The 27,234-nt window shown below is 28.6% G+C and overlaps 1 protein-coding gene across 2 annotated transcripts in view; it reads left to right on the forward strand.

The window, feature by feature from the left end:
- The window catches only part of LOC136985434 (cell adhesion molecule Dscam1-like), a 216,609-nt gene that overhangs the window by 147,687 nt on the left and 41,688 nt on the right, over positions 1 to 27,234 (forward strand). The window contains exons 17-28 of one of the 2 annotated variants that reach the window (XM_067282717.1): positions 2,113 to 2,183; positions 2,290 to 2,530; positions 2,759 to 2,854; positions 3,115 to 3,300; positions 3,613 to 3,909; positions 7,718 to 7,897; positions 7,987 to 8,136; positions 9,015 to 9,118; positions 23,122 to 23,200; positions 23,321 to 23,449; positions 24,865 to 24,953; positions 25,058 to 25,664. In XM_067282717.1, coding sequence (XP_067138818.1) covers positions 2,113 to 2,183; positions 2,290 to 2,530; positions 2,759 to 2,854; positions 3,115 to 3,300; positions 3,613 to 3,909; positions 7,718 to 7,897; positions 7,987 to 8,136; positions 9,015 to 9,118; positions 23,122 to 23,200; positions 23,321 to 23,449; positions 24,865 to 24,875 — 1,544 coding nt within the window. In that variant the 3' untranslated portion in view covers positions 24,876 to 24,953; positions 25,058 to 25,664. Of the gene's footprint in view, positions 1 to 2,112; positions 2,184 to 2,289; positions 2,531 to 2,758; positions 2,855 to 3,114; positions 3,301 to 3,612; positions 3,910 to 7,717; positions 7,898 to 7,986; positions 8,137 to 9,014; positions 9,119 to 23,121; positions 23,201 to 23,320; positions 23,450 to 24,864; positions 24,954 to 25,057; positions 25,665 to 27,234 lie in introns of those variants that run through there. The other variant, XM_067282718.1, reaches the window with a different exon arrangement.

Consider the following 27,234-nt stretch of genomic DNA (forward strand, 5'->3'; position numbering starts at 1 on the left):
AATATGTAAATAATTCTGGGAAAAGATATAATTACGTAAAAATTGTTGAGTACCCCGATTTTACATATAAGACTTTACAGTTTATTTCATCTATAAATACAACTAGGACTGCTGATATTGAAAAACTTTTTAGTGCTGTTTGAAGTCACTGAAGTCGGATCCTACAAAGAAATGTCGGCGTCGAGTGTTTTACACGTGTGTTTTAGCGGTATCTTGTCGGTCATTTTAAAGAAGATTTATGTTTTATCTTCGAAATGTGTATTGTTGGTCTCTGATGAAATATAGGAAAAGAATTGAATTAATCCAAATTTTTTGTATGGTCATTACAATGAATAATCCTGGGAAAAGATATAATTATGTAAATAATATAACTTAGAAAATACCATTCGGTATCGTTTTTAACTCGAAAACTAGAGTATCTCGCCTAATATAGGCAATTATAGGTTACAATGGATACTTATAACTCTGACAGAGGAACTGATACAGAAATAAGATTTCAGCATTTAGTGTTCGATGATGTTAAATGCTGTTAGGAGTTATCATAAGCCGGTAAATACGATGGAGTCAACTTCCGTATCCATAGCATTGACAATAGTCAATGTATCATTACACATAGTAATTCATCAGTTATTGTAGGTTTAGATGTCACATTTTGGTATTTGTTTTTGAATGAAAATAAAAATTCTTCTGCATGGATCACCTGTAGCGAGCTTTGGTTTTTGTAATTTATGGACTGTTTCCTTATTAAATAGAATGCCAAAAATTGAAATCTTTACATTGTTACAATGTCCACTTAGAAAGGATATAAACAGGTCTAAATTATACAAACCTTTCTGGCATTACGTTTCATAATTCTGGTGGGGTCAAAATAGTTACTAGACTTTATATTCTTCCCTTTATTTGAGAAGCATGTAATTTATCTTCAGATGAATATTCATAATGTCGGCGGGTGTGCATATTTATATTTCTATTTAAAAATCAATAATGCTGAATTTTATGTATCGCTGATACTCTTGCGTAACACACTCGTACGTTTATTATTATAGAATCGAGCTTTTTTCTCTTTCGGGTGATGTTAACTGCATTCAGATATTTACAAATTGAGCTGCTACTTTTTCGTATATTGTGAGCTTTCAATTTCGGTTTCATACCATCGATAGTCAATGAAATGTTTCCCTCTGAGATTTCATTCAAAATGGTTTTACTGTTCTGCTCTTTTGGTTCTTTTACTGCAATGTGGTTTGCAGATATCACCTCACTAATGGTTTCCAAAATCATTTATTTCACTTTGAATTGCCGAATGCATTTATAAACCAGTTTTGTTTCCATCTAACCGAGTAAAGGTGTTTCTAGGCAGATCTTTATTTTGATGTATCAGTAACAAGATTTTAATTTCATTGAAACTTAGCACTTTTCGTCTGTACGAAATACGGAATCTTGCGATAATAATACCATTAAACACTATTCTATAGTTAAAACAAGTGTAGTTCCAGTTGTAGCTCCTCGTTTTGTTTGACTCAGCAACAGTGATATGATACTATACAAAAATAGATATAAAACATAAGGAAATATCTGTCACATCAAAGCAACATTCCTCGAGAGCAACATCCTAATTTATTTGTTCTTTGACGAAATCATTCCGTTAAATCGTGAGACACATCGTCTCGATTCTGCATAATGAATATGTCGTATTTCCTTCAACGTGGTACAATAAAGACTTCCTTCCTTCCTTCCGATCATTTATGCAATCGATTCTATCGTCCTGCAATTTGTCCATTGCTTTGTGCAGCATCGAACACTTCTACGGAATTAATCTCAAGTAGTTACGAAGTATTTCTGTCTTTGTACAACGCATAACTTCCTTTGTGAAATATCTTTCCGCTAAATTCTGCTACGAACTGTAAAATGCTTAAGAAAATGTTTTAAAATTATATATATATATAAAATATAAAGTATACATTTATTATATGATCGTTGTTAATGCTTTATAACGTAATTTTTTGATTTAATTGTAATGTTTTCGAATAATTTACTATTTATATACATGTATGTTTATTATTAATGCTTGTATTTATGTAATCATTTACATAATATACACATTAATGTTTTTAGTTCCTGGTGGTCCTCCTTTAGACGTAAAAGTACAAGCAACTGGATCTCAATCGTTAAAAGTGACTTGGAAGGTAACTTTTCTAATATTTAAAACAATTTCTTACTTTATTTTAGTTTTTTTAAATATTCAAGATTGTTTATTTTTACAACACTTATTTTTATTTGTATAACTTTTAGCCACCTAGAAAAGAGCTACAATATAGCGTTATACAAGGTTATTACATTGGATACAAAATATTTGACTCTAGTGATTCTTATCAATATAAAAATGTGGAAGCAACTGAAGGAATGACAGAAGAAACAACTTATTTAACTAATTTAAAAAGACTCACTAAGTACATAGTTATAGTTCAAGCGTATAATAACGTTGGAGCCGGACCAAGATCAGATGAAGTATATGCTACAACTTTCGAAGCAGGTAAAGGTTTATTTGAATTTAATTTTGACTTTATATGAAAACCTAAAGATAAAGAAATTGTAATAATGTGTAATAATAAGTAATAATGTTCCATTTGTTTTTTAGTCATTCTTATGACTAATTATACTCTTACCAACTTTAGGAGAATCTTTAGGCATTTAAAAAGTATCTGTCAAAATGTTTACCTATTGAAGATACTTGTCTTCTAAATTTAATTTAATTTTATAGCACCTCCAACATCTCCAGTGCTAGTAGCCAGCTCGACAACAACTTACTCAATTAGTGTGCAATGGGAAAGACCACAAGATGATACTGGGATTAGAGGTAATCATTAGTTGAGTAATTGTGTATAATAACATTAAACCTTCGAAAACTTGCGAATACTTCAGAATAATTAAATCTTGCAGTCAGCAAAGCATAAACCAATTAAGATTAGAAGGTTTGTCTATTGTTTACAATGAATAGATATAGGCTATATATATTTTTTAATTTGATCGACTTATAGAATTTTATTTGTAGAAAGATCATTTCAAATTATTTATTATAATACAAACAAAATTGAATCAGCAATAATATTTTTACAGATTATATACTACATTATAAATCGGATAATGGAGAATGGCAACAACAAAAACTTAGTACAAGCTCCAACCACTTTACTTTGAAAGGACTCAAATGTGGAACTCGTTATCGACTACACATGACAGCATCTAATAGTTTAGGAACTGGAGAACCAAGTGATTCAATTAGTATAAGAACTAAAGGTGCAGGTAAGTTAAGAATGTGTCTAATGGGATGATCATTAGTTGTTGTCATCATTAAGTCTAGTTATCTGTAACATAAGAATCGATACTTTGATTAGAAAGTATAGCTATACATGTAATAAAGAATTTGATATGTTTAATAATTTACAGAATGAAATTTCATAATTGCTATGCTTTTTTTTCTTTATTTCAATTTTTGAAACGTTAAAATAATTTAAAATTTAGAACACATATTTTGATTTCAATTTCATGTAACAAAGTTAACACTTTTAAAATAAAATTTATATAATTACGTAATTATTTTTTATTTTAATAAAGCTCCAGTATCACCGCAGAAAGAAGTATTTTTGTCCATTAACACTACATTCGTCATCCTTCACTTGCAGTCCTGGCAGAGTGGTGGTTGCCCCATACAATATTTTTCCGTCCTATATCGTCCCAAATTTCAGAGACAATGGAAGCAAATAGCGGAGAGAATATCTGCTCAACAACAATATTTTGAAATCAGACATTTGGTACCCGGAAGAGAATATGTTTTGCGCGTTACAGCTCATAGTGAAGCAGGAACAACTGAGGCTGAATACATTATTCATACATTAAACCTAAGTATAGTAGGTAAGATAAGTTGAGATTATATCAGAAAATTCTAAATTTTAAATATATTAAGTTTACATTTAATAAAAATCTAAAATGTCATATTATATTCGCGTAGAGAATATTTTCTATTTTAATAAATTAATATGAAATTTCTTGATTAATGTGTAATAAAGCAAGTAACAAGAAGAAATTAATCACTATCGCATTTAAGTAATATTCTATCATCTTTATGAATAGATGTATATATTGGTTTGTAATCAAATTTATAATATTTCGTTATTAAAAAGTCATAATGCGGATTATTTGTAGCAAATACTGGAGATCGTAATTAAAATATCTCTATTCAACTCTGTCTGAAAGTATATATAAAACAGTTCAAACTCAATCAAAATAAGTGGCAAAAAAGTGTAGAGAAAATACATAACGCATACGTTCTATGGGCAATTTATGGGTAAACTTCCTATGATATGCGAAACACCATTCATACTACTGCAAATCAGCAGCAATGGTCATGTCTGTGCATAACTATTTAAATAAAACAATGCCAATGCTGCAAGCGAGCTGCGAGAGTTATGACACTCAAAAATTGCGTAGAGGTTTTTTCCGCCTTCAGCGCCACAAATCCCGTAGTGGTGAGTTTGAAATTAAATTGTTTTTCCTCCGCACAGATTTCTTTCCCATGCCCGAAAACGTCGGCATTCAAACTTTGGTTGAGTTTGGACTGCTGCATCTCTCCATAGACAGCTTTGATTAGGAGTATTTTAATTACGATCTCCCTGTATTATATCGATAGCTGTAATAGTTATATATATTATATTTGATGTAGGAATTGTAAACAAATTGGTAATTCTGCATAATCACACAGAGTTATTAAAGATAGCAATTACATTGTGTCTATATATACAGTGTATATTTATCGACAATCAAGGTTCAGTGAACTTTTAACGATATGATTTATTTAAGATTAAACAAATTTACAAGAGATTTTAAATATTTTTTGATTATAGCCTATAAATACTATGTTATATTTTAAAAATTCTTGAAATACCATGTGTAGTTTTCTGAATTTTCATATCATCTTTTTATTTAAAAAATACAATAAACATATAATTATGCACAGTAACAGATTGTAATAGTATCATCATTTGTAAAAATTTCATCTGTGGCATATCCAAGATTAGCAAAAATGATCTGGGATTGCTAATTACATGTATAATCTTCATACATGGTGAGAGATTAGTTTTAATTTTAGTCATCTTTTGTTACAGTCCTATCTAAAAGCAAGATTGTATTATTATAATTTATATAACTGTGAAGAGCTAGGAGATGAATATAAAGAGGCAAATAATTCTATTCCAAAATTTACATCAGTTAGATAACACGTATTAACTAATAAACATTTTTTATTTATAAAAAGTTAATTTTATTAAATTTATTTATTTTTTTATATTTATAAAAAGACGTGTTATTATTTGTCTTCAAATTAAGCGTGGCGCCATCTGTGAATGATGTTTGATATCAAATTCTATTTGATATACTGTATTTCTGATTATTTTTTATCGAATAATTCCTATTGAGTATTTTATTATTTTTTATTTCATTCTATTAATTCATATTAAAGATTATTTATTTTTATTTTTTTTTACTAATGTTACTTCTATAACAGGAAAATTTCTTCAGTATTTCATTGAAATTATTACAAATGATTTAAAACAGTAAATTAATATTAAGTATAAAGGAAGAAATGTTACACATTATTTATGAAATTTTAGAATAAACACAAGCAAATTTGCAAGTTAAAATAATTCTGCATTCTTCCTTCTTTTATTAGCGTTACAATACTAATAAAAAAATTATGTAAATATTGGTTATTTAATCAAATAAAATACCAGTTGTTAAATATTTTATTTGATTTAAATTAAATAAACATTTAACGTAGATTTTTTTGCAATATAATTTAAATATGAAGTAGAATTCTCCCATTTTCCATACTGGCGGTTTGATATTTGTAAATATTTTACGTATTCGCGAAAATAAAATTAGGTGATTTGCGGAATGATTAATTACAATAATGAAACAACGAATAAAGAAAATATTAAATGATTTTTAATCCTTTTATGTTAAACATTTTCTACCGCTGTTTGTATTCTCTACTGTAACAGACGATAGCACTGATTGGCTGTATTCACAACCAAGACTTAAGTGTTAAATTCAGAAGCAAACTAGTAATGTATTTTACAAGTAAATTGTAATTAGTTCCTTTTCCTTACAAAAATCTAAAAAAAAAGCTCTAATTGCGAGGTGTAAAAAAGACAAAGAAATAGTTATCTGACAAAAATAGTGCCAGATCGTTTTCAGAAAAATTAGTAGATGTAGTTGTTCACACGTTCTTCATAAAGTAATCAAATATATAATACATTAAGCAAAAGAGATAGAGTAGAAATGCAGTAACATCCGTCCCAGGAACATTAATTGCAAAAATAATCAAAAATATTAAATAAATCTGATCTAAGAATTAATCATAAAAGAATGGCCCTATTGAGTGGCTTTATTATCCAAGAAAAAGTGGAAATACTAATCAAGATGTTTTTAAATTTATACAATGATTCTGAAGGGTGATTTCAAAAATTTAATAAAAGGAATTTTTTGCATTATGTAACGATTATAGACAAGGAATCTAATATTTAAGAAAGAAGTTAAATAATGTAACTTAGATTGTTACAGGGAACTATTAGCGAAGTTGAGGCCGAAGTTTTAAACGAGAAAACGTGTACGTCGGACGTTCAGCGCCGCTTTTTCGTAAGCCTGGAAGTTTGACAATGGTGTTTGAAAAGTCAGTGGAATCATGCTCGACATTCCAAACGCCAAGAAAGCGGCGCCGAACGTCCGACGTACACGTTTTCGCGTTTAAAACTTCGGCCTCAACCTCGCTATTGTTTAACTTCAAAGGAAAAGGAAGAAAGACGAAAAGTACATTCATTTTTTTTTCAAGAATAAATAAGTGCATGCAAGCTAAAAATAAAAATTTATTTGTATAAAAACGTGATTTTATTTTCTAGTGATATATTTTTTAGTCCCTAATCTTATTTTTTTCAAGATTTTTTTTTTTTTTTTTTTTTTTGTATTCGCGGAAATTTTGCAGAACTTAACCCGCGAGTAAGAAGCTTTTACCGCAGTATTCATACACTTAACTTTCTGTATTTTTTTCTAATTTTTTTTTATTTTAATAATTTTAGTTATACAATTTAAATTATTATTTTGTTCGATCTGTGTAGCTATTATTATTGGAATTGTACAAATAAATAGACATACAATAATTTGTGAATTGTAAGTACAGTATTAATATAATACTTTTTGTATGTAATACTGTGTTTATTGAAGTTCTTTGAATTGGATTTTTCTGCATATACAAACATACAAGAAAATTTTACTTTCTGCCATGAGGGTGGATGTGATCTGTTATAAATGTGATTAGAATGGGTGAGGGATAGAGAACGAAGAGAGGATTGGATTTAAGTTTGCTCTTTAAGTATAAGACGTAAAATCTGTGATTTTTTAATGGAATTTAGAGATACTAGACTTAATTTCAGACACTATGATTTTGTAGCTTATCTACAAAATCATAGTGTCTGAAATTGCATTTATTTTTATAAAGTTACAAATTTTAGCTTTTCAATAAATTAATCAACGTTTTATTTTTAAATTATTTTCTTTTCTGAAGTATTAAGTATAGAATATTTCTATTAAACGACTGAAAGGATATACGGTACAAGAAAATAGATAGATAATATAGTTTGATTTTAAAATTGTATCATTTGTTTTCTAGCTCCCACGATGAGAGCAATGCCTCCTATGCTAAATAAAGATGGTGCCATGCCCTTTTACAAAAATTTAACTGTCCTCCTTCCTGTTGTGATATCTGTTATTGTGCTTCTTATTGTCATCATCACCGTAATCGTTTGTTTACGTCGCCAAACGGATGATAGCAGCAGAGGAAGTAGCGGAGGTAAGTAATCTTCCTAGAAACGGTTACAAAGAATTTTCGCGTATTACATTTATTATATTATATTATTATATCACAATTGATTGTCGTAGATGGTCAAGGTAGAAAAGAACGGAACAGTGACCAAATGGGATTGACAGAATTTTCTCAAAAAGGCTTAAAAGACAACGATCCCTATGGCAAGACTTGGTATTATTCTTCACCCAAGAGAAAGCTTGGTGTCGAATCCAGTTTGCATCGCAGTAGGTATACAAGCGCAGACTATGAAAAGGGAATAGTATTTTAAACATTGATGTAACTAAATTTCTATTGATGATCCAATTTTTACTGAAAACATGTATATGAATGTTTGGACAATAATAATGGAAACTATCCGAAGAATAAAATGGATGTTTTACTTATTATCACTTATTTTGACGAAGTCAATTTCTTTCTGCAAAATGTTTTAAAAACAAATATCATATTAAGAATTTTTTACAGCAAACTTTTGCGTAAAAAGTTTCATTTTAAAATTTAAATAATTTACATAAACAGTTTTAAATATTTTGACATTGCAATATGGATAGTAATGAAAATTTACTACATCAAATTACGCAACGATAAACGGTTATATACGGTTATATCGTTGCAATGTAAAATTTATCTTTGAATTTTTTATTTTCAATTTCGTCAATTGACCAGAGATACAATTAAAATCATGATTTTGAGTAACAGAAAGCTAAACGGATATTCAGATTCATTTTATCGTGATACAAGGCTTGATTATATTCATAAAAATAGTAAAATATCAAAATTATAAATGCGATGAATCATATTCCCTTATCACAATTCATAAGATTTCGAGCCATTATTTTGTCGAATTTTTTTATAAACACCATTTAAAGTTGTCACGTATTCTTTTTACTTTAAATAAAGGTAAGTGTAGTGCATATGTAATTTTAAAATACGTAAGAGGTAAGTGCTAAATTTAGATAACAAATTTCGATATGCATTTTATTATTTATAGTTAAAATTTCGGATGAAATCTTAAAAATGAATTAGTAAGTTTCTTTTAACGAGATAATTAACGTGAGATGATTTATTCGGAGTGTTACAGACTGGAGTCTTTATATTTGCGCAGACGGTTCTGAAGAAAACCACGAATATGCGGAACCATATGCCACTGTCCCAACGCCAAGATCTTTGATAGAAGATTCTGATTGCAGAAGTGTTCTTTCTTTAATGGTAATGTGCGCCTTACTTTTGAATTTACGTACTATACATTATGCTAAATTGACGTAAATAATAGATTTTTGAACTATTGTAGACTGAAATATATAATATTAGACCCTGGAAAATATATAAATGAATTCGAAAACTTTCATAATTCACATTTTAAAAGCATATCTAATATTTTGTTATATTTTAATTTGTTTACGTTTAAAACAATATGTTTGGTTACATTTGTTTTTTCAAGAACTTTTACTTATATTAAAAGTAAGAATCGAATCTGAAGATTTTTCATTGAAAGTATGATTTGTTTACATGATACCAATTACCAGTGGCATAAGTATTATTAAGCGCGATTTAGCGACGCTTAAGGGCCCATGAATAAAGGCAGTCCAGGCTCAGGCCCTCGTTTCTATTTCTACGGAACAATATAAATAAAGAGCTGGCACGCTAAACAGGTGAAACAGTAGGATATCCAGGATTTTTGCAATATGAGTGCTGCTGAAGGCAGATTCGTGAGGGCAAGGCATATGTCCCTGTCTTGTTTTATAGAATGTTATTCAATTATTTCAGAATTACTTTAATTACCTACTTGCCGAATTGAAGTCATGCTATATGCGTTATTATATTAATTTTTACTTCAAAAACTGAGTGTTTTGATATCAAAGAAGTATGCAGTACCATAAGCACCTCCTTGGATTTCATCTGTTTCTGAAGTAGCGTACGGTTAAAACAAGTAATATATCTGTTGTTAATAGCACTGTATATATTTTTATTCTGTGTAAATCAAGGTGAATCTAAGCAACATCTTCATGTAAAACAAGTTATATCTAAGTAGCCAATGGAACTGCTACGTACACGAAAACGAGGGAGAGAAACACAACAGTCATGGATGCATCTATGGTGAGAGAAGCGTTAACACTGTTTTTTTTGTCGATAATGGGAATAAATAAACTAAAGTTTTTTTTTAAAAAAATACAGAAACAAAAGTAAACGGAAAGAAAAAGATAAAATATATAATTATTCTTTGAAGCAGAATGCGCTTGATACCGTCTTATCAGCACCAAAGTGTGTCATAAACCATCATTTCGATATTGCAAATTGATAAAAAATGATATATTGGCCTTTCAACGTAAACTTTTTGTCCATAGAAGTAAAGTTTCACTTTCCACTTTTACACAATTCCGAGATAAACAGTTTTTCCTTATGCAATTTTATTTTTATTTTGAAAAAAATATTACGGTGGATTTTACCTGTTTTACTTTTGCCCTTTCCTCTCCCATGCCTTTGAAAACTTAATTTAAATTTATAGCAAAAATAAGCTGACAAAACAAAAAAAAATGATAGAAAGTTTTTTTCATTTTTTAAACAAGTGTTTTTTATTGTGATTTTACATTACAGTCTGAAAAAGCAGTTTTTGTTTCAAAGTGAGTTAAACTTACTATTGTTAAATAAACAAAACAAGTTATATCTTAGTAATTTATTTTCATAATTGAAAATTAAGGCAATACAAACAAAGTTCGAGTCCTTTTTCTAGTCTAGGAACCACAAACAGCAGGCGACTTGAGGTAAAACTTCTAAAAATAACAGACAAACACTATAAAAAACTTCCATACATTAAAAATGATCTCGACTTCGACCCATTTTTGTAGGCTATGACGTTAACAAACATTTATTCATTAATTTTCAATTATGAAAATAAATTACTCAGTTAAAATAATCCTGGGGTTATGTATAATTAATTTATATCTCATTTACCATGCAAAATCCAAACTACTTTTCAAAACCAAACGTGAATCACGCGATCCTGGTTAAGAGAAAAAATAATTTTTCTGTCACTATCGAGTTTAAACTGATGGTTCCAAAAAAAAAAAAAAACCGAAGACGTCTTCCATTGGAAAAGATTATTTGGCAACGATTTTCAAAAAGATAGTTCGAACGTAGAACGCAGAGAGATTAGATTGGGGAAAATTTATGGAGTTTTGTTTGAGAAAAAGTTTTATAATTATGATTTCTCCGGGGTAGAATCCCAGTAATAGGCAATAGTCTATAGTAGAAGTAATGAAACCTATCCCTGCATTTCTTCTTTCTTGGAAGATCATGAAGTATTTCCTTAACGAACCGAAGTGTTTATATAATTTAAATTGTGGTTGTGTACCTCGTCTTCAGTATGCTTTAAGTATTCAATAAATTTTATTGTGTTCAACATATGAATTGTCTCATTTTCAACTTATGACGTCGCCGAGCAATAGTTTGGAAATCGTTTAATAATTCAATGGAAGTGCAAAATATCACTCAATATAAAATTATTTAATTAATTACCTATCTTTTCATATTTTGTTTGTCCACTTAATTGTAAGAAATTATGCTTTTATTCAAATTATCCAAAGTTGATATAGCTTGTTTTAAATTGTAGTTCTTTAAATACGAGAACTTATTATTATATAAGGAAAATATTATTTTGTTTTTGTGTATGTTTGTTCTGATTATGAGTGAAATCCTTATGTGATTTCTGTGACTATTTTTGTAATTCCTTTGTGATTTTTGGAACTTTTTCATTTTTGTTAGTTTTTTTGTTTTTTTGTTACAATTAATAATCTTTATTTTGTTTAAAACTTTTTAGATTACTTTTGGAAAGTTGTTTTTCTTTTTTCGTTCGACATTAAATTTGCTTACAATAAAGGAAAGTTTTAATCTACCTATCAACATATTTTCTATCAAGATGAAAAGTTTATTTAAATTCCTACATCATCATAAAGCCTAAGCATTGGAGAGCCTTTGTCATATTTTGCTTAAGGGACTAAAATTTCTAGTTACGCAACTATCAATTACTCTTATTTTTCAATTTACAAATATACAATCTTTAGCAGCCAAATCATTAAATTAAAAATATAATTTCATAAAATAAGTTCAAATATATAACTATTTCAAATGTTATAAGATTTTTCTTATTATATTTTCAGGCAAAAGATAATTTTTGTATTAGAATTAATTATTGAAACTTCATTGTTTTGCTGTAAATTCTAGATTAAACAATATTTTCTAAATCAGTTAGCTAGTAATACCGTATTTCTTCGATTCTAAGATGCACTACGATTTTCAATTCTGCTTTTATCATTGTTTTAATGCGGGAAAAATTTTGGAATAATTAATTTTATTAAGTAACAAGACACCAGAAAACTCACACAAATGCAACAAAACAGGCAATATTCGGCATCTAGTTTATTTCTATTGTCTTCTGTATGTGTTAAAGCTGCATTATAATGTTTAATATAATATGTATTATAAAGGCATGTTAAACATTCAAAGGGGTTCAAATAAAACGTGTGTTACCGGCACGGTTTATTTGAAGTAACGTGAACATCGAGCAGTTTAGCAGAAAACGTTTATTAATTATTGGCTTATAACAATTCTCCTAATTTACTCGCGATTATTTTGAACATGCAGTGGATACTCCTACGTGTCACACAGCTAACTAATTAAGCAAACCAATATTAATCAATATGTTTCTAATTTGTTTCATGTGAAACAGACTATGTATTGGTTTGCTTAGTTATCTGCCTGCCACGTAGAATCACCAAATCGCCATCAATCGTAATATGTTTTGTATTTCAACACGTTAAAAATGGTAAAAACTCAATCGAAAAAACCGAAGAAATGTGATTTATATAATAAAAATGTAACGATTTATTTGTAACTTTGATTTAAACTTTTTTATATATAAAGCTAAGTCTACACAAAGACATGCTGTTTTTTTTATAATGAAAAACTAAGTAAGTTATCCTCCGTAATAAAAAGAAATGTTGGTGATTGATATCTGTTTGAAATTCTGTTGTAATATTAAAGTTTTTGGGCTGCAATTTTAAAAAAATTGTAGACCTATAAATTCCCACTGTCATCCATCTGCCTGTCCATTCGTTCGCCTGTCTTTCCTTAAAATCTATAACGGAGTTAGGTAGATGAACATTGAGAACAGGTTTGGACATCTTAGGATCGGAGACCCCGATTCACTATATACGAACCCCTAATGCAAATCAAACGTCATGTTATTTCAATTCAAATATTTTCCCCTTAAAGGTGTTAACTGGCACGACTCGACTAGATTGTTAAAGGAAAAGTATGATGTACAGGGGCAACTCACTACTAATTTGAGGTGGAGAGCATAAATTAAATAAATTACAAACATGATTAAAAATTTCAGCCTGGCATTTTATATAAATAATTGCCCGTTCTTTTTAATTTTCATTATGAAGCTTAAAATTTGTCGCTTTTCAAACTCGTGACCTATTAAATAAATTCTTATTTATCTCAAAAATATTTCTTACCGAACTTCATGCAAAATGCATTTCGAGGTTTTGGCCTTAATCATTTGTCAAAATTTTGTCACATCTATAATTATACTGTACAATAATTCAATTATATAAGAAAATTCTTATAAAGAAATTATGCATACACTATGTAGATTTTAAGATATTTCTTGATTCGATATTAATCGTTACAAACACATTTCGTATGATCAGTATTAAGTCATGTCTCATTAAAATTTAATATATCATCAAATTTATCTAGTAATATGTTAATGAAGTTAAAATTAAATATTAAAGATTATGAATAGCAATTTGGACCTGAAAGTTAACATTATCCATATGTATTAATACATTAAAGTTTTCTGAATGTATTTTATTGACGATGTACCTTGTCATTTTATAAAAATGTTAGAATAAATAGTTATAATTGAAGAAAGTCTATATCATATATTAGAAAGTTTTTCAAGAGAATTCTTTCAAGAAATTCAAAATAAACATTTGAATGGGAAATCAATTTCTTTAATTTTTTAAATAAAATTTTCTTATCTTATTATAAATAATTAAAACTAAGAAACTAGTAAATTAAATAAAGTAACCAGAAGATAAATTAAATATTTATAAGATACATTCAAAAGCTTTTAATTGCACAAAAAAGTAACTTATATAAATCTGTTTAGATAAATTTTTATGAACGAACGTATTTATTAATATTTATATAATCTTTTTTCAAAGGATATAATTTATTCATGTATTAAATAAAAATTCATCATCAATAAGTTAAATTTATAACTTTTTAATGTTAATGAGAAATTTGAAAGAAAACTCTATGATATGCAAGTATAATAAGAATATTAAATAATATTAATAGATGAAAATATGTAGAGTAAACAATAAAAATACTTTAAAAAATAAAGTCGATGAAACATCTAGAATATTGATTAAAAATTAATTTTTCTCGACATTTTAAACCTTTCGATCAGTTGCTACCAGACAGCATTTGTGAGTTATAACATCGATCATGATTTTGATGCCATTATTCGTATAATTAAATAAGAAGATTGATGTCTGGGATTATCAGTACTCCTAAGTTTCTTATAAATTTTTCAAAAGTTTATACTTAGAGAACTTGAGAGAAAATTTTAAATCCGGAAATAGTTCCAGAAGTGGATAGCTCAGGTGGCTGTGTGTAAAATCGATCATCTTTCCACAAGAAGGATCCAAGCTCTAATCACTTTCAGGATGAACTCCGTTTTGAGTAAGATCGGAATTCAAGAATTTATTTCTTAGATGGATTCCGGTAGTGTAGAAGTTTAAAATAATGGAAAAGATTTCTTTGAGAACAAACCGGTACTATTCCACAATGTCACTAGATATAATACTTCAGAAAAAGGAAAATTCAAAAATGTTTATAGATACAATTTTTTCTTATTGTTTTGGTTATTCTGAATTACAAAAGAGCATAAAAATTTATTCGTTTTTTCTTTATTCAAATATTTCTTGTAATATTGGAATGAATTTTAATTGAAGTAGATATTTGAATGATTTACATAATATAATTATGTTATTCTTATGAATGGATAAGCTATTGTGACGATATTTTGAAATAACAAGTAATGAAATTATAATTTATTTTATATTAAAAGTTGTGTTGTGTTGTACGATATAAGATATGAGTAAATATTTTTTCTTACAAGTTAGTATGAACTCATACATTTGAATATACATTTTAATTTTTACATAAAATAGGGAAAAGCAAAATGAAAAAGAAAAGATTATCATAGAGTTCTTCGAAATTGCACATTTAGTTTTATATAGAATATTTGAGATTTTACTAATATTTCTTTAATACACAAGAACGGAACGATATAAGCTATCATATTCTTAAGATTTTTACTGTTAACTTTCCTTAATTATTAAAATAATGCTTATATTTTGATATGTTAAAAGTAGATTTTAGTTTTGTTACATTTTTGTATTGTTTAAGTATTTTTATGTACTTTAAGTAATTATTAAAGCCATATATATATTTTATTTTACTACACAATTTAAATCACCCCCGTAAGATTTACTTTCGGACTCGCCTTTGTTAATATATACATGCTGAAGTTTAATTTATTAAAAAAAATACAGGGCGATCTGTTTGGTTAGGGAAAATTTGAAAATTATGTCATAATAAACACAATAATTGTATAAAGTTGAAATTCTGCCACTACGGCGAGGTAAAACGGGAATATAATTGGATAGTTTGTCCCTTGACAAAAGTAAAATTTGCACTGTCTATGTTTATTCAAAAATTTAAGGAAACACTTAGAAACTTTTTTAATATAATGGCTGTTAAACACGAGTTTTGTCATCTTTATGGAAGGTGCTTAATTAAGTACGATTGCCTAATGCGATGGTATTGCACATTTAGAAAAAAGCGGAATCATTAAACCATAATCCCGGTGGTTGTAATTGTGATCCTTAGAAAGAAGTCCGAGTTTTCGCTGCATTGGTGTGTAACCCGAGGAAAATTTTGTGACGGTTGTCTTTGGAGTTCAACTCTGCCGTATATAGTGCTCGTACACACTGTAAGCAATACTGTTACATTTTTAGATATCTTTGGACAATGCATTGACATTATGTGTATAGCAGAGTTAACTCTAATAAATATATCATTTTCGCTTCTGTCATATGACGAAACTACCCAATGAAATTCTGTCGTAACGGTGAGATAAGGAGGAGTCCTTACCTCACCATTATGACAGAATTTGAACTTCATACAACTAATGTGTTGATTAAAACACAGCTTTCAAATTATCTCCACCCAAACGGATTAAATTTTTAATATATACGGTAAAGTTCATATTAAAAGCATAATTAGTAGCAAATTCCGAACTTTAATATGACAAATAAATTTATTTATTTTGACACTTCAAAAAATACAATGTTAAGGATTTTATGGAAAAATCTTTTTCTAAAGCCCTTTACAACAAATAATATACAAAGAAAAAAGAAGATACACAAACAATTGTTACACACTAATTGCTAAGCGCAGAAAAGATAACAATAATTATTATTATTCTTATTTTCAGAAATTTCTCAACATATTTCTTGAAATAACTTTCTTTAATTTTAAATTTTGGGTAATTGTGCACGAAGAAACTTATTTAATCACTTGATGAAAGCCTCAGATATGGATATTATATTAATAAACATGTCGACTTTTAAATTTAATTTTCAGTTCATACTAGAATATTAACTTTCTTACTTCACTTATACGAGTTATTAAAAACTCGTCTGAATCAAATTATTATCATATTACAGATAGCAAACCATATGATTAATTCTGTTAGAGAAATATTTCTAAACCACAGAAAGTGTAATAATATATAAAATATGACCAATATAGTATTTAAATTACACTTTTTCCTTTATTATACATGTATATACTTGGAAACAGTAGTGCATTTAGAAATAAGGCGCCCTGGGCCCACAGTATACAAGTGCCCCAAATTAATAATGCAACTTTTGTACTAAACGAGTTTATTTTATAATTAATTTTTATGCAATAATTGTATTTTTACGGATTTTTAAATATCGAAATGGCAGAGTACTGCTACTAAAAACTAGTCATTAGTAATCCTCTACAACTCTGTTACTTTAAAATATATTGGTATATTAATGCTACTGAACTATCTATTCTTATTTTGTCCCTACTTAAGCTGATAATTTGCACTAATTCTTTTATGTATTGTTTCTACATAAAATCATCTTTTATTAATTTATTGTTTTTATTATTTTATTCAATTTTTGCGTTCTCAAACTCTTGCGCTTATAGATCCGGGCTTAGTGGACTTAATAGGAAATTAGCTGCTGCTTAGATAAAAGATTATTTTATCTTGGAATGACATCGAAAAGCTGTTTCAATGTCAGTAGATAGGCATGATATAATCTTTGTCAATATGGCAGTAGGATATTATTTGCCATTTTCAGATATTTAATGTTTAGTAATTAAGATAGTAATTACCTGCATATAATTTTATTGATATGAATGAGATAATTTTCAAAACAAATAATAAAGGAGTATAATTAAACCTGTTAATATCTCATCCGTTTTGAAATGAAATTGCAATGTTTTCCGAATACAAACGAAATAACTTTTGTACTAATTAACATAAATTTTAATGGTTACTTTTATTTACATCAAATTCTTTTTCCTGTTAATATACTGTTTCAGAGTACATTTCTTGTAGTTAATAGCTCATAAAGACCTTTCCGAAAGTTGACTGGATTAACAGTTCCTTAGATAAAAGATTATTTTATCTTGGAATGACATCGAAAAGCTGTTTTATTATCAGTAGATAGGCATGATATAATCTTTGTTAATATGGCGGCAGGTAGAAAGCTAATCTGACAAAAGACTCTCCGGTAAAGACTTAATTAAGGAGCGAGAAAACAGTTTTTCTTTTACTATAGTTTCTAAATTGAGTTGTTAAATGAAAGTTATGTTCTGGGATATTTAAAAAGTTAAGTAATTTAACAATTAACTGTATTTCTTCTTTGAAACCGTGTTTTGTTGATTGTTGGACTATGAACCCAAAGTTGAGTTTTAATTAAACACTTGGCTTTACTCAACTAAATAAAAGTGAAAATAAAGCCAAGTGTTTAATTAAAACTCAACTTTGGGTTCATAGTCCAATTAACTGTATGTTACTAAATGCTATAATGAAATTGTATGCTGATCTATGTATTTTTGAAAAAATCATACCGGTATTTACTAAAACTGAAAAATGAATGTTCAGATATTGATCTATTTAAATTATATTTATTTAATAAAAAATTTGCTTATGAAAAAATTCCAATATTTTTAAATCGTATTGTTATTAAGAATCCATTGAGATATTGTTAAAACAATTAATAATCGGAAAATCTGATGAATCGATCTGGATTTGATAAAGGATGAACGTGCTTCTGTAATAAAAATACTGGATAGTCGTTTGGAGATTCAAGAGCGATGCACCAAACAATTATCACTAGAAATGCCAGACATGTAGAACTGTTGTAATAAATTCTCGATAGAGACGAGTTTGCTTGTTTCGCTATTGCATACGGTATATCCTGTCGATAGTCACAAAGGAGTCACAAAGCACTTAACCGGTAGCACACACTGTGGTGTGTGGCACTGACTGCTTGACACGTAACTCCTGATTAGATAATATGCACTTTACTTAAGTACGAAGCACTATGTAGTATTTCTCGTTCGGAAAAATAAACAAGTATAATAACTACGAACTATAGTACAGTATAGTATACTACGCTGTACTATAGTTAGAAGTTACTATAATCCATCGGGCAGACCATTACAAGTGTTACTGTAGGTTTTTATGAAACATAAAGAACATAAATATTTTAATGTTCCTTTGAAAGGACACTAACGCATTTCGGTACTTTCTGCTACTTTTAACGCATTTTCTTAGTCAATATTATTGAATATAACTAAAACAGGGTCAACATCGGCTAGTACAGGAATTCACAACAGTAGGAAACCAGAGAATGAATGAGACGGTGGAATTACACCAGTTTGCGTATGATGGTATTATGATTTTGCAAGAAGTGCCATTAAGGCAGAAGTTACAAAGAAAAGGTTTTGGAACCCAATGTGAGGCTTTTCCGAGATACTTAACACAGATTTTATTCTCATGGACAGAGAGAGCTTCATTCGTCAATGACTTTCTTGACAGTGAAAATTTTCTTCATAGAATGGCCGCCAGCAAGATTCCGAATCTCTATCGCACAGAACGTACTAGGAACGTACGTGTGGAATGTACTAGGGAGACGAGTTCCATTCCATCACTCTTCACCAAGAATACTACAGGAACTTCAAGCTGCCCTTATTCAAGAATAGACTTTACTCTTTACAGAGCCGATAAACAAAGTTATAACCAGCATGAGTAATTGCTGTGCGGAATATATGCGTACAAGCAGTAATCATACGCCTTATTAATCATTTTCTGTGCGAAATAATTACGACCATACTTAAAACTTTTTCGTGTTGTTTTTAGTTTGAGGTAATTTAGATAAATTTGCTTTTTAGTTGTTTTGCTGAATAAATTTTATACTGTTCTGATTAGTAGTTCGTGAGATATTTTGATTGTGCTTATTTTTTAGACCTCAGTGTATTAAATTATTATAATATGAATAAATTGAAAAATCCAAAATTTAATGTTTAATTTATTATTAATTTATAAACTATTGAACTATTCAATAACTAATATTCAATGTTGAATAACTAATATTTTCAAAAGTATTAAGGTGTGATGGCTTCATTTACAATGCACCAAGCTAACATATTTAGAAAATAGGAAATTTGTGCGAAGCTACTTTAGACTTTAATCTACTCTTGAGAACTCGGGAGATCCATTACAGAATAGTCGAAGGCTATAATATCATCTTACTTTGATAAAGATACTATTTCACGTCTCATCTTGATCACATATTTAATTAAAGTTAAGATCTCATTCTCCGTTTTTAATCTATCCGGAATCGCATGCTTACCGATTCTGTTGAAAACTTACATAATTAAATTACAGGCATTCAGAATTATCTTAAATGGACTAAATCTAGGTTTGTTGTATGCAGATTACGATGATACTATCTTAAGATAGATATCAAATCAATCTTACAAAAGTGTCTCTCAGGTAAATCTTTCTAATAGGAGGATATTTTAGGGCACGGTTATCCGGACGATAAAATTAAGAAATGAAATCAATAACAAAACTGAAAAAATTTAGATAGGCCTATTAATAGATTCATTTTAGATTAGTAATTAAAATTTATTTATATCTACAAAAAAATTATATTGTATATTTTTTTAATACACGTAAGCTGGAAAGTTAATATAGCTTTATTTAGTAGACATAAAATCAATAGCTAACAAAATACTGTAGTTTACCAGTACATAAAATATATTTGTATATATACTATTTTGTTAGTTGTTGATTTTATGTCTACAAAAGTAATGTTATGTTAATTTTCCAGCTTACATGTGTTAATAAATATGCAGTATAACTTTTTTTTGTAGATAGAAATAAATTTTAATTACTAATCTAAAATGAATCTATCAATAGGCCTATCTAATTTTTTTCAGTTTTGCTATTATTATTGGCTTTTACTCATACCTCTAGCTTTCTCATCACTGTTGAAGTAAAATATTTAAACAAAAACCGACTTCTTACAGAAAAACGAAACGACTTAGTCAGACGGTGTGACTATGTCAGAATAATCTGAAATTTTGAAAAAGTAAAATATATGAACATTAAGTGTATCAATGGTTAGTCATAAATACCTAACAGAATGTTGTTGAGTAAGGGTGTTATATTTTAAGCGTCTGCTTAAATTCTAACGTAGAATGTCTGTCTGTTGAATGTCTATCGACGTCTGAACGTAAAATGTCTGTAAAGTTTGCTTATTTTTAATGGTGTTTATTATTGTGTTTTAAACAAAGATATTTCTTTCATTTTCGTATCGCTTAATCTTTGTTGAACGTTTAATATTATTTATAATTTTATAATTTATAATTATTTAATCCTCATAAATAATTTTGACTAATATTATTTACAAAGAATTGCTATAAATTTCAACACAGATGTGAAGTATGTTCAACGATGAGAAATGCTGTGATGGATCTAAAAAACTGTCAAAGAGAGTCATTAGTATACAGGATCGAAAATACTCAATTTGATTTAGCTATACAAAATTAACTATTAAAGATCACCAAGACTTTATACGAGAGAAAATCTTACCGAAGTTTATTTTAAAAAATAAGCACATTTCTCTGAGTGCTCCAGCAGTCATGCCGACAATATCAAAGCGGTAGGCAATTTCCTGCTATGTATGCTGCAGCATGTCCTGTCTCACAGTGGCGATGGCGGGCTCCCGAAAATCCTGAAGGTTGCATAAACGATATTTTTTACGTAACCCTATATAAAGAAATCTAACGGGAATCAGATCGAGAGATATTGGCTGCCATGCTATCCGGCATACCAGACCACGACCTGCGCTTGCTCCTGTGGTGAGACAATTCGACTTCTTCGCTATCTTGCAGTGCAAAAAAATTCTTTATAAAACTTAATGAGATCTTCCATTATATATCATTTGTAGTTTTTACATATCTTTAAACCATTCATTTTTATGGCGAATTGAAAATGGGTACTTTCGAGCGGCACATCCTGTATATCTAAAGCCAGATATTCGTAGAAACAAAATATTTGTTTCTTTTACAAAGTTGATTTTTACTGAGACCTACAAGTTTATGTCGATATTAAAACTCATATAATAACAATATATTAATAGAGTTAATTAACAAAAATATATAAAGTCAAATGATTCTATCAGAAATTGAACATACAATTGTAATTCTGAAGTATATTTTTGGAATGTTTTATATATTGTTGTAATATTGTCATAAAATATTGGTTTTCTTTTTTATTTAGTACATTAATTTTTTCTTCTTTGTGTTTTTACTTTATGTAAGGATAAATGTAAAAATGAATAATTTTATTTTAATATTAAAATTCGTTTACTTTTCTGAAATTCAAGAAAAATCAAAATATTATCATTATAAGAAACTTAAAATTGGAACCCTGGGTATTGAGGAAACAGAGTTTTGTCGAAGAGATGTATGACCATGCTGTTTAACACATAGAGTGATACTACACACAATATTAATTTATGTAATCTCACTGAACAATAACGGCGAGAATTACTTGTTATTAGATGAGTTTAATGTTACTTTATAATTAAAACTTGCTAGATTTTCTGTTAGAATATATAATTATGAACTGACGGTTCTTCTGTCTCAATGGTAGCGTGAAGTGTGGGTCGAACTTTCAGCAGTTGGGCCCTCTTCTACTTAATACCGATCACTCCTTTTCCTTCCTTTAATGCATGTGGAAAACAAGTAAAATTAATTCAGGAACAAACCATTGCTCTATGAAGAATTCGAAGATTATAAGTATTCAGTAAATCTTATCAATAATCTTAACTAATTAGCATAACTAATACAAAATTGTTATTTAGGCATTTTATTTAATTCGGAAAATTGAAAATTTTGGCTAAATTAGAAATATTTTTTAATAAATAAAGTATTTTTTAAATTTTATTTTGTTATTTAATTTAAAGTTTTTCTTCACATTCTAAATGGTAAACTTCTTTCAGAACTTTTACATATTGCTGCATTTGTTTAACAGTTTAAGCAATTTTGAGCATCTTCTGGCAACAAGTTTGTTCCTTCTCAATTGTCTATCTTTTTGTACTGATTTGGGATTAATTTAGCAATAATTTTTCTATATTTACGTTTAAAATAACAACAAAAGTCAGCACATTATTTTTTCTAAACACATCTTTATATTTTCTTTTTTAAGTTCATTAATTTGCTTTTAATAGTTACTTCACAGTAAATAATAATTTGATAAGTATTTTGTGCTGTTTACACTCTGATGGAAAATGTTAGAATTGATAAACTACATTAAATAATGGATAAATAATGAATTGATTTAATTTCGTTATAATTTTTTAAAAGTTGTCAGAATAAAGCAGAAAATTAAAGATATAAACTATAAATTTTATAATAAACGCAGTTAAAAGCTATGACATACCTCAATGATAATTTTTCAGTATTATTTGTAAAACGAATAAATCAATAGTAATATTATATTTAATATTTTTCAGGGAAAAAGCGATGGTCATTATGCTACAGTAAAAAGAAGCCCTCCAAGAATCGTTTCGAATTTCTCTCTTGTAACATCAGGTAAAATGTTATGTTAATATTTTTAATTAATTCTTTTTAATGCTTAGTAGATAAATATCTAAATGTAACAACTATTAACGTGTGAATTAAACTATTTACGAAGATTTCTTCATATTTTAGGCGATGCAAGAATTTCTAGGCAAGTGCCTTGCACCGACAGACAGGACAATTCCGGATCCAGCCAATCTGCAGGTAGCGAAGGCAGGCCAAGTAGTTTGTCCAGTGAGGGTTATAGGCCTTTTAGACAAGGTTCAATATCTATTTTTAAATAATATAATAATTTAAAATAACACATTAAAGTTATTGATGAAATATCTGGAAAAAGCTTGGAATTATTCAACTATTTAATTAAGTTCAATGCTTAAAAATATCAGCAGTTCGTCAGGTGTGAACCAGAAGGTTCTATCTACATTTTTTTCACTTTTTTGTTTATTTTTCCTTTAATCTGTTGTTTAATTATCTTTCTGTTAAAACAACGTTTTGTCATTTTATGAACATTAGAAGCCTAGAGGTACGTTTATGGCAAGAAAATTTGAATCTTCTTGCAAAACTTCAAATTTTAATTTCGTCTGCTGTAAAATTCTCTAAATTAGATAGAAGTCCCTCTAATTCCATTTCATGTTCTCCTGATCTGCTTTGATGCTTTATTGAAAAAAAAATTGCCAGTTTGTTTATGAAATCGTATAAAATAGCAATTTATAAATTCCATGATAATTTGTTATTTTATTTATAAGCATGTTAAGCAGTTTGGAATTTTGCACTTAAACGTATCATTTCTAAGGGTTTCGAATTTGCTTTCAAAACTATTGACATCACTTGTTGAATGTTGAATGAATGATTGAAATGAATGTTATAGCTAACAGTATGTAAATAAAAATACGGAGAAAAAAGCAAATCTATATGATATAGAAGGAAAATAAATAAATTTTTCAAGATAACAACAACGAGACATTGCAAAAATTAGCATACTCGTAGTCAATTGTTCGATCTGGAATAAATATAAAATAACGAAAATGACAATCTTTAAAATGAAAGGTTACGAAGCATGTTAACATAATAAAAGTAAAGAGAATGGTAATTAGTTAATTTATAAATGTAACTCTTGATCCTTAATTGTGAATACGACGACAAGTTATATGTTGTAAACAAACATTAGATACTTGTCGACATTTTTCGAAGTGTGTTACTTTACTCCAGACTAATCTCTAATTCTTGATTAGGATAACATTCATTACATTACAAATGTTGATATTAAAGCCTTTCTTACTTAAATTGAAACAAGACACTTATGAAATAACTAAGCAATAGTTCCATCTATGTCTTAAATATTATCAAATATTTATAGATGAATTCAAATAATTTTCACAGAGCAACATCAAATCAATAAGAATTAAAAGAAGCAGCTTTAAATTTCTGGAATTAATTTTAAAATGTAACAAAATATAAACAACAGCTTATCAACGCGGGACCATTTTCTCTTTTAATGAAATGATTTCAAACTTTTTTCATATGACACTATAACAATAATTACTGTTGCTAATTATGAACAATGATCATTAATATTTTTTATTTTAATAAAATATATTTAATAAAAAATATTTATATTGTTTCTATTAAGAAATAAAATAAACTTAACATATTTATCTTATTCCTTTGTTTTTCAGATATATCTTAAGAAACAATTTCTTTATATGAATATTTTTATTGGTTCTATAACAACTTACCATTAGTGCTGAGAAATATATATGAAATGGTAAGTATATAAAGTACGAGATTCACGTATTTTAAATTCTGAGGAAAAAATATATGCACTTCTTTATTTTATATCCGCTAATCGTATTTTATATTAAATTATAGGTAATTTATCAGCTCCCTACAACTCCAAATATCTCGATGTCATTATGGCTTTCCCGAACGGTTCGTGCTTCCAGTTTTCATGGCAACGTCATGATTATCCCTCCAGTTTTGGAAAAAGGGACGAAGAGGGAAGATTTCGCGTATTTTAAAATGGTGATTGTATCTATGTTGATCAGCCGTTTAATACGGGCATCCTTCGAAATTTATTTATATTGTTGTTCCTGTTAGATTTATATCCGTACTTGCTGATCCATGGATATGAGCTTCACCATTCTGGAAGAGAAATTTCCCAGCTTTGACATCAGCTCTTTGGAGTAAAAAAGCTTGAGAATATTTTTGTGTTACCCTGTTAGTTATGTTTGAAGAATTTCAAGTGTTTTTTACATGACTGCTTTTAATGGCAGATAATTGATCTTTCTTGACGAAAACTAGAATTTTATTGGTGCTTTTTTATACTGCTAAAGTATTTAATGTCTTATTTGTGTTATAATATCTAACAGGAATATGTGTACATAGTTTAAAATGATACTGTATTATTGTATTGTAGATATATCTATGATATACGTTTATAAAAGAGTATTGAAAATTAAAATTTGTCTAGATGACTTTTTGGGACTTTTTGAAAATGTTTAAATTATTCATTAATGATTTTTATAATTTAGAAAAAAAATGTATATTTTGCTTTGTAATGTATATTTCGGCAGATTGCCCATGTGTCGCGTTTCCATAATCGAATTAAACCAAAACCGATGTTGTGACTATGCGCAATAACACAGAAAGGGGTGAGGCTAAGAACAATACACTTTATTGTTTGTTCGGAAACTGATACACAGTTCCGAAAATGGCGGGACGACTGTCCATGAACTTTCCGGTCGCGTGACTCCACTAACTCCTCTTTTCGCTGTTGAGTGGCGCCCTTGTCGTCTCATCCCTCACAACCGATCCTAAGGAAACTGAAACCTGTAACTGCGAGTCGTGTAGAAAAATGGTTTTGGGAATTAGGCAGAAAGTTTAAATGTTATAAAAAATATGGTTAAAAAGAATTTTGCGAGACATGGGAATAAAGAGATGAGCTGTAAAACTAAAGCAGACATGAGTTAAGCTAAAAAAGAAGCTCAAAAAGGACGGCTGAAGCAGCTTGTGCAAAAGATATTCTCTGCCAAAAACAAGATAAACTGCGTGACGGATGATGAAACATATTTCACACTCAGTGTCAAAGAGATTATTATTAGCATCTTACATGTCTTACCACTGATGAAACAAAACATATTATGAAATATAAGTATCCAAAGAAGGTAATGCTGTGGTTGGTCATCTGCGAATAAAAAATGTCCAATCCACAGTTTTCGAGTCTGGGTTGGCTATAAATGCTGATCGTTACAGAAAACATAATTCATTAATGAAAACATGAAAGTGAAAGTAACATCTTCTGGTCTTATCTCGTCAGCTTCCATTACGCTAAGAAAACATTGGATAAATTAACTTGAGCACAAATGGAATCCTTAAATGCTCTAAGTCAAAACCTTATAACATGTCCCAGTTGCAGCTAGTTGAAAATTTCTGAGCAAATTTAAAGAGACGACAGACTATGGCAATAATTATAGGCTTAAATTAATCAAAAGCTTGAAGCTGAAAATTCAGCAGATCTTAAGAGAATGGTGGTTTTTGGAGGCCACGAAGAATGTACCCCTGAACAACAAATAATGCCCTCCAAAATAGTGTTGATATTTTTTATACTAATCTTTTGACGTCAAACCATTGTATAATCCAAAGACATTAAACTAGTTTTAAGAAATTGTCTTTTTTCGCAACCATTTTATTTCAAATTTCTTCCATCGTATATAATTTTTATCAAATATTCAATGTATCAATTGTTAGGTAACTTTATCTATTCTTCAAGTGGTAATTTCTAATTAAAACTACTTTCGAACAATTTACGCCACTGCCCATAAGTCTTCACATGACAACCTTGGGGTAGATGCCATTCTTGAGCTGTGTCAATGAGTATGCCTACAACCACAAGGTGAGTAATAGCTTAATTAATCCCAGCTAGTAATATAGCCCCAAATTAGCTCTAGTAATATAGCTGGTAAATTCTCACAAACCATCGAATTCCGTGATCGGGTGCGTCATGTCTAGCGAAGGATAAATGTTAATTTGATTATTTCAATCTTAGA

The sequence above is a fragment of the Centruroides vittatus genome, unplaced genomic scaffold, assembly GCF_030686945.1.
Source record: "Centruroides vittatus isolate TY-2023 unplaced genomic scaffold, ASM3068694v2 contig_970, whole genome shotgun sequence".
Taxonomy (NCBI): Eukaryota; Metazoa; Arthropoda; class Arachnida; order Scorpiones; family Buthidae; genus Centruroides; species Centruroides vittatus.